The 13,304-nt window shown below is 38.5% G+C and overlaps 1 protein-coding gene across 2 annotated transcripts in view; it reads right to left on the bottom strand.

Moving 5' to 3' along the window:
- Positions 1 to 12,448, bottom strand: part of LOC138329053 (uncharacterized) — a 38,162-nt gene extending 25,714 nt beyond the window's left edge. Inside the window, exon 1 of one of the 2 annotated variants that reach the window (XM_069275771.1) lies at positions 12,004 to 12,448. In XM_069275771.1, coding sequence (XP_069131872.1) covers positions 12,004 to 12,071 — 68 coding nt within the window. In that variant the 5' untranslated portion in view covers positions 12,072 to 12,448. The remainder of the gene's footprint in view (positions 1 to 12,003) is intronic. The other variant, XM_069275772.1, reaches the window with a different exon arrangement.
- Between the last annotated feature and the right edge of the window lie 856 nt (positions 12,449 to 13,304).

Here is a 13,304-nt window from a genome sequence, read left to right as displayed (position 1 = left end):
TTAACCTGTTCCGGTTGCTCCAGTACTGCTCTCCCCACTAAATATATATTTAACTAATGCAAATGCAGAACAGGAGTAATAAACCTTTTTTTATCAATTTCAAATAATAATAATAACACTTTGAAAATTAAAAGCTATGAATGCAGTCAAAATATCCACCAAGCGAAGATGAGCACAAGGAATCATGACGTCACATAACGTCAACAAATGGCGCAAAATCATAGGATTCGCATACGCGGCACTCCAGACCTTGAATGAACATAGAGAAATCCGAATCGTTGAGTTCATATCTTTAAGTTTATGCTAGACAATTATTATATCATATACTTCTATAGTTTAATGTACGTCCTTTTATTTCTTATAATTTTATCTTAGTTTCTAAGAGAAAAGAGTCCGTCAATAACAGTTTACTTACAGGTTAAATATTCAATTATAACGTCATTGTGCCCAAATTGAAATCCTAATCGAGTAAACACCTGAAATGTTGTTTGGGTTTGTTTTTTTTAACAAAGTGTACTTCATTTCTCAGTGATGACACCAATGATGCATTATTTATTGATAAATATGTTTTTTTATGAAAATAACATAAATGGATAAATTTGAAACAAGTGAATTCCTAGAAATGTGTCTGTTTCATGACACCATAAAAGCCTCGTACTATTGTGCTCTGATAAAGTGCAGAAATCCACTCTATAATTAGCGCTTTTATTCTTGTACTGATTCTTACAGAAACTGCAGTATCGTGTTACATCAGTAATCCATAATTGATTTTGTAGTCTTGTTTTCCATTGGAAATTTTACAATCATTTAAAACTATTTTGTTCTGTTCCTATGTAATTATAGCATATTGGCACAATGTTTACAGCCAATATAAACTCCAGGAATGTCACGGACAAACCACATACGTCCTTACGGTACCACAGGTACAGTAGTGAGAACACTATTTTTACTGTAGAATATTATAAATATAGTCAGGATAATTTAATATAATAAGCACAACTGCATTCTTTTTATACAATAGAATCACACGCACTGTATAAATTGTGATATATATTGTTTTTCTTACATTTTTACATTTTTTCTTGGTGGATATCAATTTTGGTACACGCCATATGATAAAACTTTAAGTTAAAACACATGTTATCAATCGTTATATCATTAAACATACGCATTGTCTAAACAAAACAAACAAAAACATAAAAACAAAACACGGCAGTTAGAAATGAAAATCGCCAACAATTATGCTATTACGAAAATATGCGTACAATGGTGCCAATTTGGATACAAAGACGTGAACAATTTATTTGAATACATTTTTATGCTATGGAGATATTTAATGTTTTTCTTGTTTAGGGTAAGGGTTTTGAATGTCTTTGATTTTTCTAAAGATGATATACCTATCATTGTCGACTCTCAATTGCAATCTTCACATCCTAATCTGAAAACAAATAGACCATCTCCCATCTTTAGCAGACACAAGGGTGGCAAAGATGTAAAATAATGTATTCTAAAAGTTCATAAAATTAAGTGGTGGCAGCTTTCATGGGAATGTATGCCGGATTGCGTGAAGTTGTTACTTTAGAATTTGAGTGTGTCACTTCGCGAAAAAAGAGATTTTAATTTTCTCATGGAGGTGTGTGCTTTCAAATAACAAAATTATTTCAAAAAAAATGATAATAGTTAAACAGACATACGTGTACTACTACAGCGAGCAAAACATCAATAGTCGTCCAAATTAGGCATCACTGTTAACACCAGATTATCACAATATCTAATTCTGAGTTAACTGAGGAATGAAGATATTCTTACTTATTATCATTAGTACTTCACGTCAAGTTAGCGAGTTTCTTACTTCATTTTTATTTGCTTTTCTTTCAATACCGTTAGTATGCATTTTCATAGAAATGAACAACAACCTGAAATCAGCCATATTCTCTGATCTACACTATTGTCTACTGACAAATTTACCCACATTACCTTCCTTGATAGTGTAATTTAAAGACATGACAGTCATAATGATTCTATCCTCTTACAATGAAAAGGCCTTGAGCCGATGTGCTTGTTGGTGCGGTTTAGAGGATTGTAGTAATTTTTGTGGAAACATCTTGTTCATTTATGACGTTTTCCACTTAAACACACTCTTACGTGGCTCAATGTACTGATAGCCCATTTATGTTGAGCGGTAAGCAGGGAAATCACTTCCACATTTTCTGACCATACTGACAGAACCTTTAAATACGGTTATTCCTACTATTGCCCGGTCAATAGTTTGACCGTTGACCGGCGGGGAACGTTTGCATGCGCTTTATTGTTGACGTCATATATACTGGATCGCCGGACTCAGTCTGTGTGATGAGTTTAAAATTGCGGTTCAGGTAACAAAACAGTTGTTTCATTACAGCTCGGTGTTGGGACCAACCCTATCAACTGTTTCCATCGGCCTCCGGCCTCGGGAAACAGTTCATCGGGTTGGTCCCAACACCTCGGGAATTAAGTTTTGACTGATGACTGAAAAGGCATGAAAACACCGTATACTATTTTATTATACAATTATACAATGGGGCATCATATTCAATTCTAACATCCTCCATGGCAGAATTCGAAGCAATGAACACAAAAATATCGTTGGGTAACGTTTCATCGTCATCTGTTTTGCTTCAAATTGATATTACTGCATGTCAATTTTCTAACATGGAAAAAGTCATTTCGATTTACATGACTATGGTTACATAATAAATAATGACGAAGTTCAGAGAACATATAGCTGCACAGTATTCCTATCTATGAATAGTAAACTATCTATTTACAACTTCGATATTTAGCCGTGTGTAATAAAAGAATTTTACAACACCACAATGTCCTCGTGTGCGTCTGGTGTCCGTTCTAGGAAATGTTACTTAATATAGTTGTATATGTGTATAAATCAGTACGTAACAGACAATGACACAGACCCATCCTCTTAACGACCGGCCTTAACTGTTACCGGAGCTACACTACTTGGAGGGCCGAGGACATTTTAGTGATAAATAAAGTGGTGGAAGGGGAGGAGTTGTGGGGTCAGAAGGTTAAAAATCGTCTGATGATCTATGGAAGCAAAATATATTGCAAATATATATTATGATATCAAGTAGACCTCCATTTGATACTTGAACCTCCAGATTCGATTTTATAGCTAGTAGGTAAAGGTTTCAATAGGATATTACAAGGTCAATGACAGAATAGGCAGAAAAAGGAATATATTAACAAAACATGGCAGATCGTTACTTTCAGGTAATATGTTGTCACTTTGGAGTGTCAGGTAATATGTCGTCATTATGGAGTGTCAGGTAATATGTCGTCACTTTGGAGTGTCAGGTAATATGTCGTCACTATGGAGTGTCAGGTAATATGTCGTCACTATGGAGTGTCAGGTAATATGTCGTCATTATGGAGTGTCAGGTAATATGTCGTCACTATGGAGTGTCAGGTAATATGCCGTCATTATTGAGTGTCAGGTAATATGTCGTCACTATGGAGTGTCAGGTAATATGTCGTCATTATGGAGTATCAGTTAATATGTCGTCACTATGGAGTGTCAGGTAATATGTCGTCACTATAAAGTGTCAGGTAATATGTCATCACTATGGAGTATCAGGTAATATGTCGTCACTATGGAGTGTCAGGTAATATGTCGTCATTATGGAGTATCAGTTAATATGTCGTCATTATGGAGTGTCAGTTAATATGTCGTCACTATGGAGTGTCAGTTAATATGTCGTCATTATGGAGTGTCAGTTAATATGCCGTCATTATTGAGTGTCAGGTAATATGTCGTCACTATGGAGTGTCAGGTAATATGTCGTCATTATGGAGTGTCAGTTAATATGTCGTCATTATGGAGAGTCAGGTAATATGTCGTCACTAGGGAGTGTCAGGTAATATGTCGTCACTATGGAGTGTCAGGTAATATGTTGTCACTATGGAGTGTCAGGTAATATGTCGTCACTATGGAGTGTCAGGTAATATTTCGTCACTATGGAGTGTCAGATAATATGTCGTCACTATGGAGTGTCAGATAATATGTCGTCACTTTGGAGTGTCAGGTGATATGTCGTCACTATGGAGTGTCAGGTAATATGTCGTCAATATGGAGTGTCAGGTAATATGTCGTCATTATGGAGTGTCAGGTAATATGTCGTCATTATGGAGAGTCAGGTAATATGTCGTCACTATGGAGTGTCAGTTAATATGTCGTCACTATGGAGCGTCAGATAATATGTCGTCACTATGGAGTGTCATGTAATATGTCGTCACTATGGAATGTCAGGTAATATGTCGTCACTATGGAGTGTCAGGTGATATGTCGTCACTATGGAGTGTCAGGTAATATGTCGTCACTATGGAGTGTCAGGTAATATGTCGTCACTATGGAGTGTCAGTTAATATGTCGTCACTATGGAGAGTCAGGTAATATGTCGTCACTATGGAGTGTCAGGTAAGATGTCGTCACTATATGGAGTGTCAGGTAATATGTCGTCACTATGGAGTGTCAGGTAATATGTCGTCACTTTGGAGTGTCAGGTAATATGTCGTCACTATGGAGTGTCAGGTAATATGTCGTCACTATGGAGAGTCAGGTAATATGTCGTCACTATGGAGTGTCAGGTAATATGTCGTCACTATGGAGTGTCAGGTAATATGTCGTCACTATGGAGTGTTAGGTAATAAGTCGTCATTATGGAGGGTCAGGTAATATGTCATCACTATGGAGTGTCAGGTAATATGCAGTCATTATGGAGTATCAGGTAACATGTCGTCACTATGGAGTGTCAGGTAAGATGTCGTCATTATGGAGTGTCAGGTAATATTTCGTCACTACGGAGTGTCAGGTAATATGCCGTCATTATGACGTGTCAGGTAATATCTCGTCACTATGGAGTGTCAGGTAATATGTCGTCACTATGGAGTGTCAGGTAATATGTCGTCACTTTGGAGTGTCAGGTAATATGTCGTCAATTTGGAGTGTCAGGTAATATGTCGTCACTATGGAGCGTCAGATAATATGTCGTCACTATGGAGTGTTAGGTAATAAGTCGTCATTATGGAGTGTCAGGTAATATGTCATCACTATGGAATGTCAGGTAATATGCAGTCATTATGGAGTATCAGGTAACATGTCGTCACTATGGAGTGTCAGGTAATATGTCGTCACTATGGAGTGTCAGGTAATATGTCGTCACTATGGAGTGTCAGGTAATATGTCGTCACTATGGAGTGTCAGGTAATATGCCATCATTATGGAGTGTCAGGTAATATGTCGTCACTATGGAGTGTCAGGTAATATGTCGTCACTTTGGAGTGTCAGGTAAGATGTCGTCACTTTGGAGTGTCAGGTAAGATGTCGTCACTATGGAGTGTCAGGTAATATGTCGTCACTATGGAGTGTCAGGTAATATGTCGTCACTTTGGAGTGTCAGGTAATATGTCGTCACTATGGAGTGTCAGGTAATATGTCGTCACTATGGAGTGTCAGGTAATATGTCGTCACTATGGAGTGTCAGGTAATATGTCGTCACTATGGAGTGTCAGGTAATATGCCATCACTATGGAGTGTCAGGTAATATGTCGTCACTATGGAGGGTCAGGTAATATGTCGTCACTATGGAGTCATATAATATGTCGTCACTACGGTGAGAAAGGTAATATGTCGTCAATATGAAGAGTCATGTTACATGTCGTCACTATGCAAAGTCATATTACATGTCGTCAGTATGGTGAGTAAGGTAATGTGTCGTTACTATGGAAAGTTATGCAATATGTCGTCAACCTGGATTGTCAGGTAATATGTCGTCACTATGGAGTGTCACTATGGAGAAAAAGGTAATATGTCGTTACTATGGAATGTTATGTAATATGTCGTCACCCTGGAATGTCACTATGGTGAGTAAGGTAATATGTCGTTACTATGGAGATTTATGTAATATGTCGTCACCCTAGAGTGTTACTATGGTGAGTAAGGTAATATGTCGTTACTATGGAGAGTTATGTAATATGTCGTCACCCTAGAGTGTCACTATGGTGAGTAAGGTAATATGTCGTTACTATGGAGAGTTATGTAATATGTCGTCTCTATGGAGTGTCACTATGGTGAGTAAGGTAATATGTCGTTACTATGGAGAGTTATGTAATATGTCGACACCCTGGAGTGTCACTATGGTGAGTAAGGTAATATGTCGTTACTGTGGAGACTTATGTAATATGTGTCGTCACCCTGGAGTGTCACTATGGTGAGTAAGGTAATATGTCGTTACTTTGGAGAGTTATGTAATATGTCGTCACCCTGGAGTGTCACTATGGTGAGTAAGGTAATATGTCGTTACTATGGAGAGTTATGTAATATGTGTCGTCACCCTGGAGTGTAACTATGGTGAGTAAGGTAATATGTCGTTACTATGGAGAGTTATGTAATATGTCGTCACCCTAGAGTGTCACTATGGTAAGTAAGGTAATATGTCGTTACTATGGAGAGTTATGTAATATGTCGTCTCTATGGAGTGTCAATATGGTGAGTAAGGTAATATGTCGTTACTTTGGAGAGTTATGTAATATGTCGTCACCCTGGAGTGTCACTATGGTGAGTAAGGTAATATGTCGTTACTATGGAGAGTTATGTAATATGTGTCGTCACCCTGGAGTGTCACTATGGTGAGTAAGGTAATATGTCGCTACTATGGAGAGTTATGTAATATGTGTCGTCACCCTGGAGTGTCACTATGGTGAGTAAGGTAATATGTCGTTACTATGGAGAGTTATGTAATATGTCGTCACTAAGGAGTGTCAGGTGATATGTCGTCACTATGGAGAGTTATGTAATATGTGTCACCTTGGAGTGTCACTATGGTGAGTGAGGTAATATGTCGTCACTATGGAGTGTCAGGTAATATGTCGTCACTATGGAGTGTCAGGTAATAAGTCGTCACTATGGAGTGTCAGGTAATATGTCGTCACTATGGAGTGTCAGGTAATATGTCGTCACTATGAAGTGTCAGGTAATAAGTCGTCACTATGGAGTGCGATGTCACAATATGTGTCACATGGAGTGTCAAGTAATATGTCGTCACTATGGAGTGTCAGGTAATATGTCGTCACTATGGAGTGTCATGTAATATGTTGTCACTATGGAGTGTCAGGTAATATGTCGTCACTATGGAGTGTCAGGTAATATGTCGTCACTATGGAGAGTCAGGTAATATGTCGTCACTATGGAGTGTCAGGTAATATGTCGTCACTATGGAGTGTCAGGTAATATGTCGTCACTATGGAGTGTCAGGTAATATGTCGTCACTTTGGAGTGTCAGGTAATATGTCGTCACTTTGGAGTGTCAGGTAATATGTCGTCACTATGGAGTGTCAGGTAAGATGTCGTCACTATGGAGTGTCAGGTAATATTTCGTCACTATAGAGTATCAGTTAATATGTCGTCACTATGGAGTGTCAGGTGATATGTCGTCACTATGGAGTGTCAGGTGATATGTCGTCACTATGGAGTGTCAGGTAATATGCCATCACTATGGAGTGTCAGGTAATATGTCGTCACTATGGAGGGTCAGGTAATATGTCGTCACTATGGAGTCATATAATATGTCGTCACTACGGTGAGAAAGGTAATATGTCGTCAATATGAAGAGTCATGTTACATGTCGTCACTATGCAAAGTCATATTACATGTCGTCAGTATGGTGAAAAGGTAATGTGTCGTTACTATGGAAAGTTATGCAATATGTCGTCAACCTGGATTGTCAGGTAATATGTCGTCACTATGGAGTGTCACTATGGAGAAAAAGGTAATATGTCGTTACTATGGAATGTTATGTAATATGTCGTCACCCTGGAATGTCACTATGGTGAGTAAGGTAATATGTCGTTACTATGGATATTTATGTAATATGTCGTCACCCTAGAGTGTTACTATGGTGAGTAAGGTAATATGTCGTTACTATGGAGAGTTATGTAATATGTCGTCACCCTAGAGTGTCACTATGGTGAGTAAGGTAATATGTCGTTACTATGGAGAGTTATGTAATATGTCGTCTCTATGGAGTGTCACTATGGTGAGTAAGGTAATATGTCGTTACTATGGAGAGTTATGTAATATGTCGACACCCTGGAGTGTCACTATGGTGAGTAAGGTAATATATCGTTACTATGGAGACTTATGTAATATGTGTCGTCACCCTGGAGTGTCACTATGGTGAGTAAGGTAATATGTCGTTACTATGGAGAGTTATGTAATATGTGTCGTCACCCTGGAGTGTAACTATGGTGAGTAAGGTAATATGTCGTTACTATGGAGAGTTATGTAATATGTCGTCACCCTAGAGTGTCACTATGGTAAGTAAGGTAATATGTCGTTACTATGGAGAGTTATGTAATATGTCGTCTCTATGGAGTGTCAATATGGTGAGTAAGGTAATATGTCGTTACTTTGGAGAGTTATGTAATATGTCGTCACCCTGGAGTGTCACTATGGTGAGTAAGGTAATATGTCGTTACTATGGAGAGTTATGTAATATGTGTCGTCACCCTGGAGTGTCACTATGGTGAGTAAGGTAATATGTCGCTACTATGGAGAGTTATGTAATATGTGTCGTCACCCTGGAGTGTCACTATGGTGAGTAAGGTAATATGTCGTTACTATGGAGAGTTATGTAATATGTCGTCACTAAGGAGTGTCAGGTGATATGTCGTCACTATGGAGAGTTATGTAATATGTGTCACCTTGGAGTGTCACTATGGTGAGTGAGGTAATATGTCGTCACTATGGAGTGTCAGGTAATATGTCGTCACTATGGAGTGTCAGGTAATATGTCGTCATTATATAGTGTCAGGTAATATGTCATCACTATATAGTGTCAGGTAATATGTCGTTACTATGGAGAGTCAGATAATATGTCGTCACTATGGAGTGTCAGATAATAAGTCGTCACTATGGAGTGTCAGGTAATATGTCGTCACTATGGAGTGTCAGGTAATATGTCGTCACTATGGAGTGTCAGGTGATATGTCGTCACTATGAAGTGTCAGGTAATAAGTCGTCACTATGGAGTGTCAGGTAATATGTCGTCACAATGGAGTGTCAAGTAATATGTCGTCACTATGGAGTGTCAGGTAATATGTCGTCACTATGGAGTGTCAGGTAATATGTTGTCACTATGGAGTGTCAGGTAATATGTCGTCACTATGGAGTGTCAGGTAATATGTCGTCACTATGGAGAGTCAGGTAATATGTCGTCACTATGGAGTGTCAGGTAATATGTCGTCACTATGGAGTGTCAGGTAATATGTCGTCACTATGGAGTGTCAGGTAATATGTCGTCACTATGGAGTGTCAGGTAATATGTCGTCACTTTGGAGTGTCAGGTAATATGTCGTCACTATGGAGTGTCAGGTAAGATGTCGTCACTATGGAGTGTCAGGTAATATTTCGTCACTATAGAGTATCAGTTAATATGTCGTCACTATGGAGTGTCAGGTGATATGTCGTCACTATGGAGTGTCAGCTGATATGTCGTCACTATGGAGTGTCAGGTAATATGTCGTCACTATGGAGTGTCAGGTAATATGTCGTCACTATGGAGTGTCAGGTAATATGTCGTCACTATGGAGTGTCAGGTAATATGTCGTCACTATGGAGTGTCAGTTAATATGTCGTCACTATGGAGAGTCAGGTAATATGTCGTCACTATGGAGTGTCAGGTAAGATGTCGTCACTATGGAGTGTCAGGTAATATGTCGTCACTATGGAGTGTCAGGTAATATGTCGTCACTATGGAGTGTCAGGTAATATGTCGTCACTATGGAGTGTCAGGTGATATGTCGTCACTATGGAGTGTCAGGTAATATGTCGTCACTATGGAGTGTCAGGTAATATGTCGTCACTATGGAGTGTCAGGTAATATGTCGTCACTATGGAGTGTCAGGTAATATGTCGTCACTATGGAGTGTCAGGTAATATGTCGTCACTATGGAGTGTCAGGTAATATGTCGTCACTATGGAGTGTCAGGTAATATGTCGTCACTATGGAGTGTCAGGTAATATGTCGTCACTATGGAGTGTCAGGTAATATGTCGTCACTATGGAGTGTCAGGTGATATGTCGTCACTATGGAGTGTCAGGTAATATGTCGTCACTATGGAGTGTCAGGTAATATGTCGTCACTATGGAGTGTCAGGTAATATGTCGTCACTTTGGAGTGTCAGGTAATATGTCGTCACTATGGAGTGTCAGGTGATATGTCGTCACTATGGAGTGTCAGGTAATATGTCGTCACTATGGAGTGTCAGGTAATATGTCGTCACTATGGAGTGTCAGGTGATATGTCGTCACTATGGAGTGTCAGGTAATATGTCGTCACTATGGAGTGTCAGGTAATATTTCGTCACTATGGAGTATCAGTTAATATGTCGTCACTATGGAGTGTCAGGTGATATGTCGTCACTATGGAGTGTCAGCTGATATGTCGTCACTATGGAGTGTCAGGTAATATGTCGTCACTTTGGAGTGTCAGGTAAGATGTCGTCACTATGGAGTGTCAGGTAATATGTCGTCACTATGGAGTGTCAGGTAATATGTCGTCACTATGGAGTGTCAGGTAATATGTCGTCACTTTGGAGTGTCAGGTAAGATGTCGTCACAATGGAGTGTCAGGTAATATGTCGTCACTATGGAGTGTCAGGTAATATGTCGTCACTTTGGAGTGTCAGGTAATATGTCGTCACTATGGAGTGTCAGGTGATATGTCGTCACTATGGAGTGTCAGGTAATATGTCGTCACTATGGAGTGTCAGGTAATATGTCGTCACTTTGGAGTGTCAGGTGATATGTCGTCACTATGGAGTGTCAGGTAATATGTCGTCACTATGGAGTGTCAGGTAATATGTCGTCACTATGGAGTGTCAGGTAATATGTCGTCACTATGGAGTGTCAGGTAATATGTCGTCACTTGGGACTGATATATATTATATCGTCATTATTGATTATTTTGTATTTTGGGGAAAATAATTTAAAATAAAAATATGGTTAAGTTAATAATATTATTTTAGTATGTGAAATATTTTCTGTAGCAAAGTTTTGGTGATAAGGATATGTTTCAGGGTCAAGTAACAGGATGTCGACTGTCGGTATTTACAATAAGGAAGTCATTAAACAATAATTACGGTACAAATGGTCAATGGGTTATCTTTCACCGATACGGCTAGTTTGAGAAGCTAATATTGTGATATCGTATGGGTTTGCTTCAAAAAAGTATGTCGATCATTTTACTCAAGAAAAAAACAAATCCGTTTAAAAAATAGTAGTTGTGTTAGATCTTTACGTTCTCACACTATCGTCTACGTGCCAATGTCTGTGAAGTGAGGTGTTTGTATTTCCAGGTATCATCATCGGATCGATGGGCAGAACAGGTAACTGTCTTACTTAAGTGGTATCTTTTTTACTGATTACATGACAAGCTTTGTACACTAGGGATTCAAAGGTCAGCTTAACCATTACAGTGCATCTCCCATAACGATAACGAAAGGACGCGGAGATAACTAACGAACTGTAATATAAAGTATGGGCAAAACGAAAGTAGCAATATCTCAACATGTCATAACAATGAGTAGTATATATACAGAGATACAAAATCTCACAGTAAGGCGTACTAGAACATAACTTACATGTGATTTTTCACGAAGACAAACCGAAACTAAAAACCAAGTTAAGTCACTTGCATTAATAATGTATAACACCGAATAAAGTCAAAACAAGTCATTCAATTTCCACTTTCACTCCAATCTTAAAACGCATATCTACGCGCTACACAATGTTAAAGCCCTTTGAAGTCCTCAACAAACCCTTATCTCATGAAGCAGTTAGAGCACATACAATTATTACAGGGTGTGAAAAAAATATGTGTACATTTCACAGTAAATTAGTTGTTATCTTTTATAATGATGAACAGACTTAAAGTAAAACCGACTTACCTTCTACTTTTTCGTTTAGAATGTAAATAACTGTAGGTGTTATTATGCATCCTCGCTGTATTAAACATCTTAACAAGCAGAGAATGATGTTTTGTAGATAAGACTTCGCTTAAAAACAAAAGTGCACAAATTTCATTGTGACACAGTCACTAGTTCTAGTACGTATGTGTGTATATCCCGATACATAACCAATGGTACTTATAATGTATTATGGAGATGTAACTCGGACTAGAAGGGAAATCTCCACTTGGGGTGTGTAGTGACTATGTTCTCGGAACATTAAAACACACACTAGTCTGAACGGTGTCCTCACATAATACACAAATCTACAGCGACACTGTCAACCCATAATACATGTTGTATAGATAGAAAAGAAATCAATGTAAGAAACGCGGAAGTTCCCTTGCGTTTATCACTGGATATTTTAATCGGACTGGGTATTTACGTCTGGGCCAGTTGTTTTTTCACTCTCTGCTTATAAATAGGTATATGGCGCATGACTAACTTTACTAGGAAGTGAGTTTTCATTTATTAGATAGAGTTACCCCGATGTGTGCAATGGACCAGTAGCCGTGGTCTGGACCATACGTTATCTGAGGAAACATCTGCACCTCTCACATTACAGTACAACATTAAACAGGATATGCTTTGAAATTGGACAACGCATGTTGTTTTCTTCTTTCTTCCCTACTTATTATTGTTTGGTTGGTTGGTTAATTTGCTAAATGTCCCATTAACAGCGCTAAGGTCATATAAGGACAGCCTCCCTCGGATGTGTTGTCGGTGTGAATGTAATTTGGGAGGCTGCGGTATAATCATGTTGGTTTTGGTAGTCAGGCTTTGGGTTACAGTCTCTGCTTGAGACTTTATCCCATTATATCCTGCTTTCTTAACACGCGTTTGGGACCGGAGTTGCTTAATTGGGCGGAGTTCCTTAATTTCTGCTGAGCTTTCATGCTGAAATGTTGCATTTTTGTCACTATTTCCTCTAGGGATCGAATCTTCTAAAATGTGGTTTAAAATCGTCCCATTCTATCAAAAACGACAATATGAATTACTGAATTAATTCAAATTTCCATTCCTAATTTCTAATAGTACAGTGACAGCAATGGTACAGTTGTACTTAAGTTATAGGACATTTACTGTAGAATGGCATTCAGAATCTGGGACGCGAACGCCTGACAACGGCAGATGGAAGACTAAATATTAAGAAAGAGATCGAAGGAAGAATGAAGACTACTGGGACGAAAAAGAAAATATCTGAAACAATCCTATACATCATAAGGTGGGGTACACATATA

This window comes from Argopecten irradians, chromosome 8, assembly GCF_041381155.1.
Source record: "Argopecten irradians isolate NY chromosome 8, Ai_NY, whole genome shotgun sequence".
Lineage (NCBI taxonomy): Eukaryota > Metazoa > Mollusca > Bivalvia > Pectinida > Pectinidae > Argopecten > Argopecten irradians.
The sequence above is the reverse complement of the archived record's forward strand: the minus strand, read 5'-3'. Positions and strand labels throughout refer to the sequence as shown.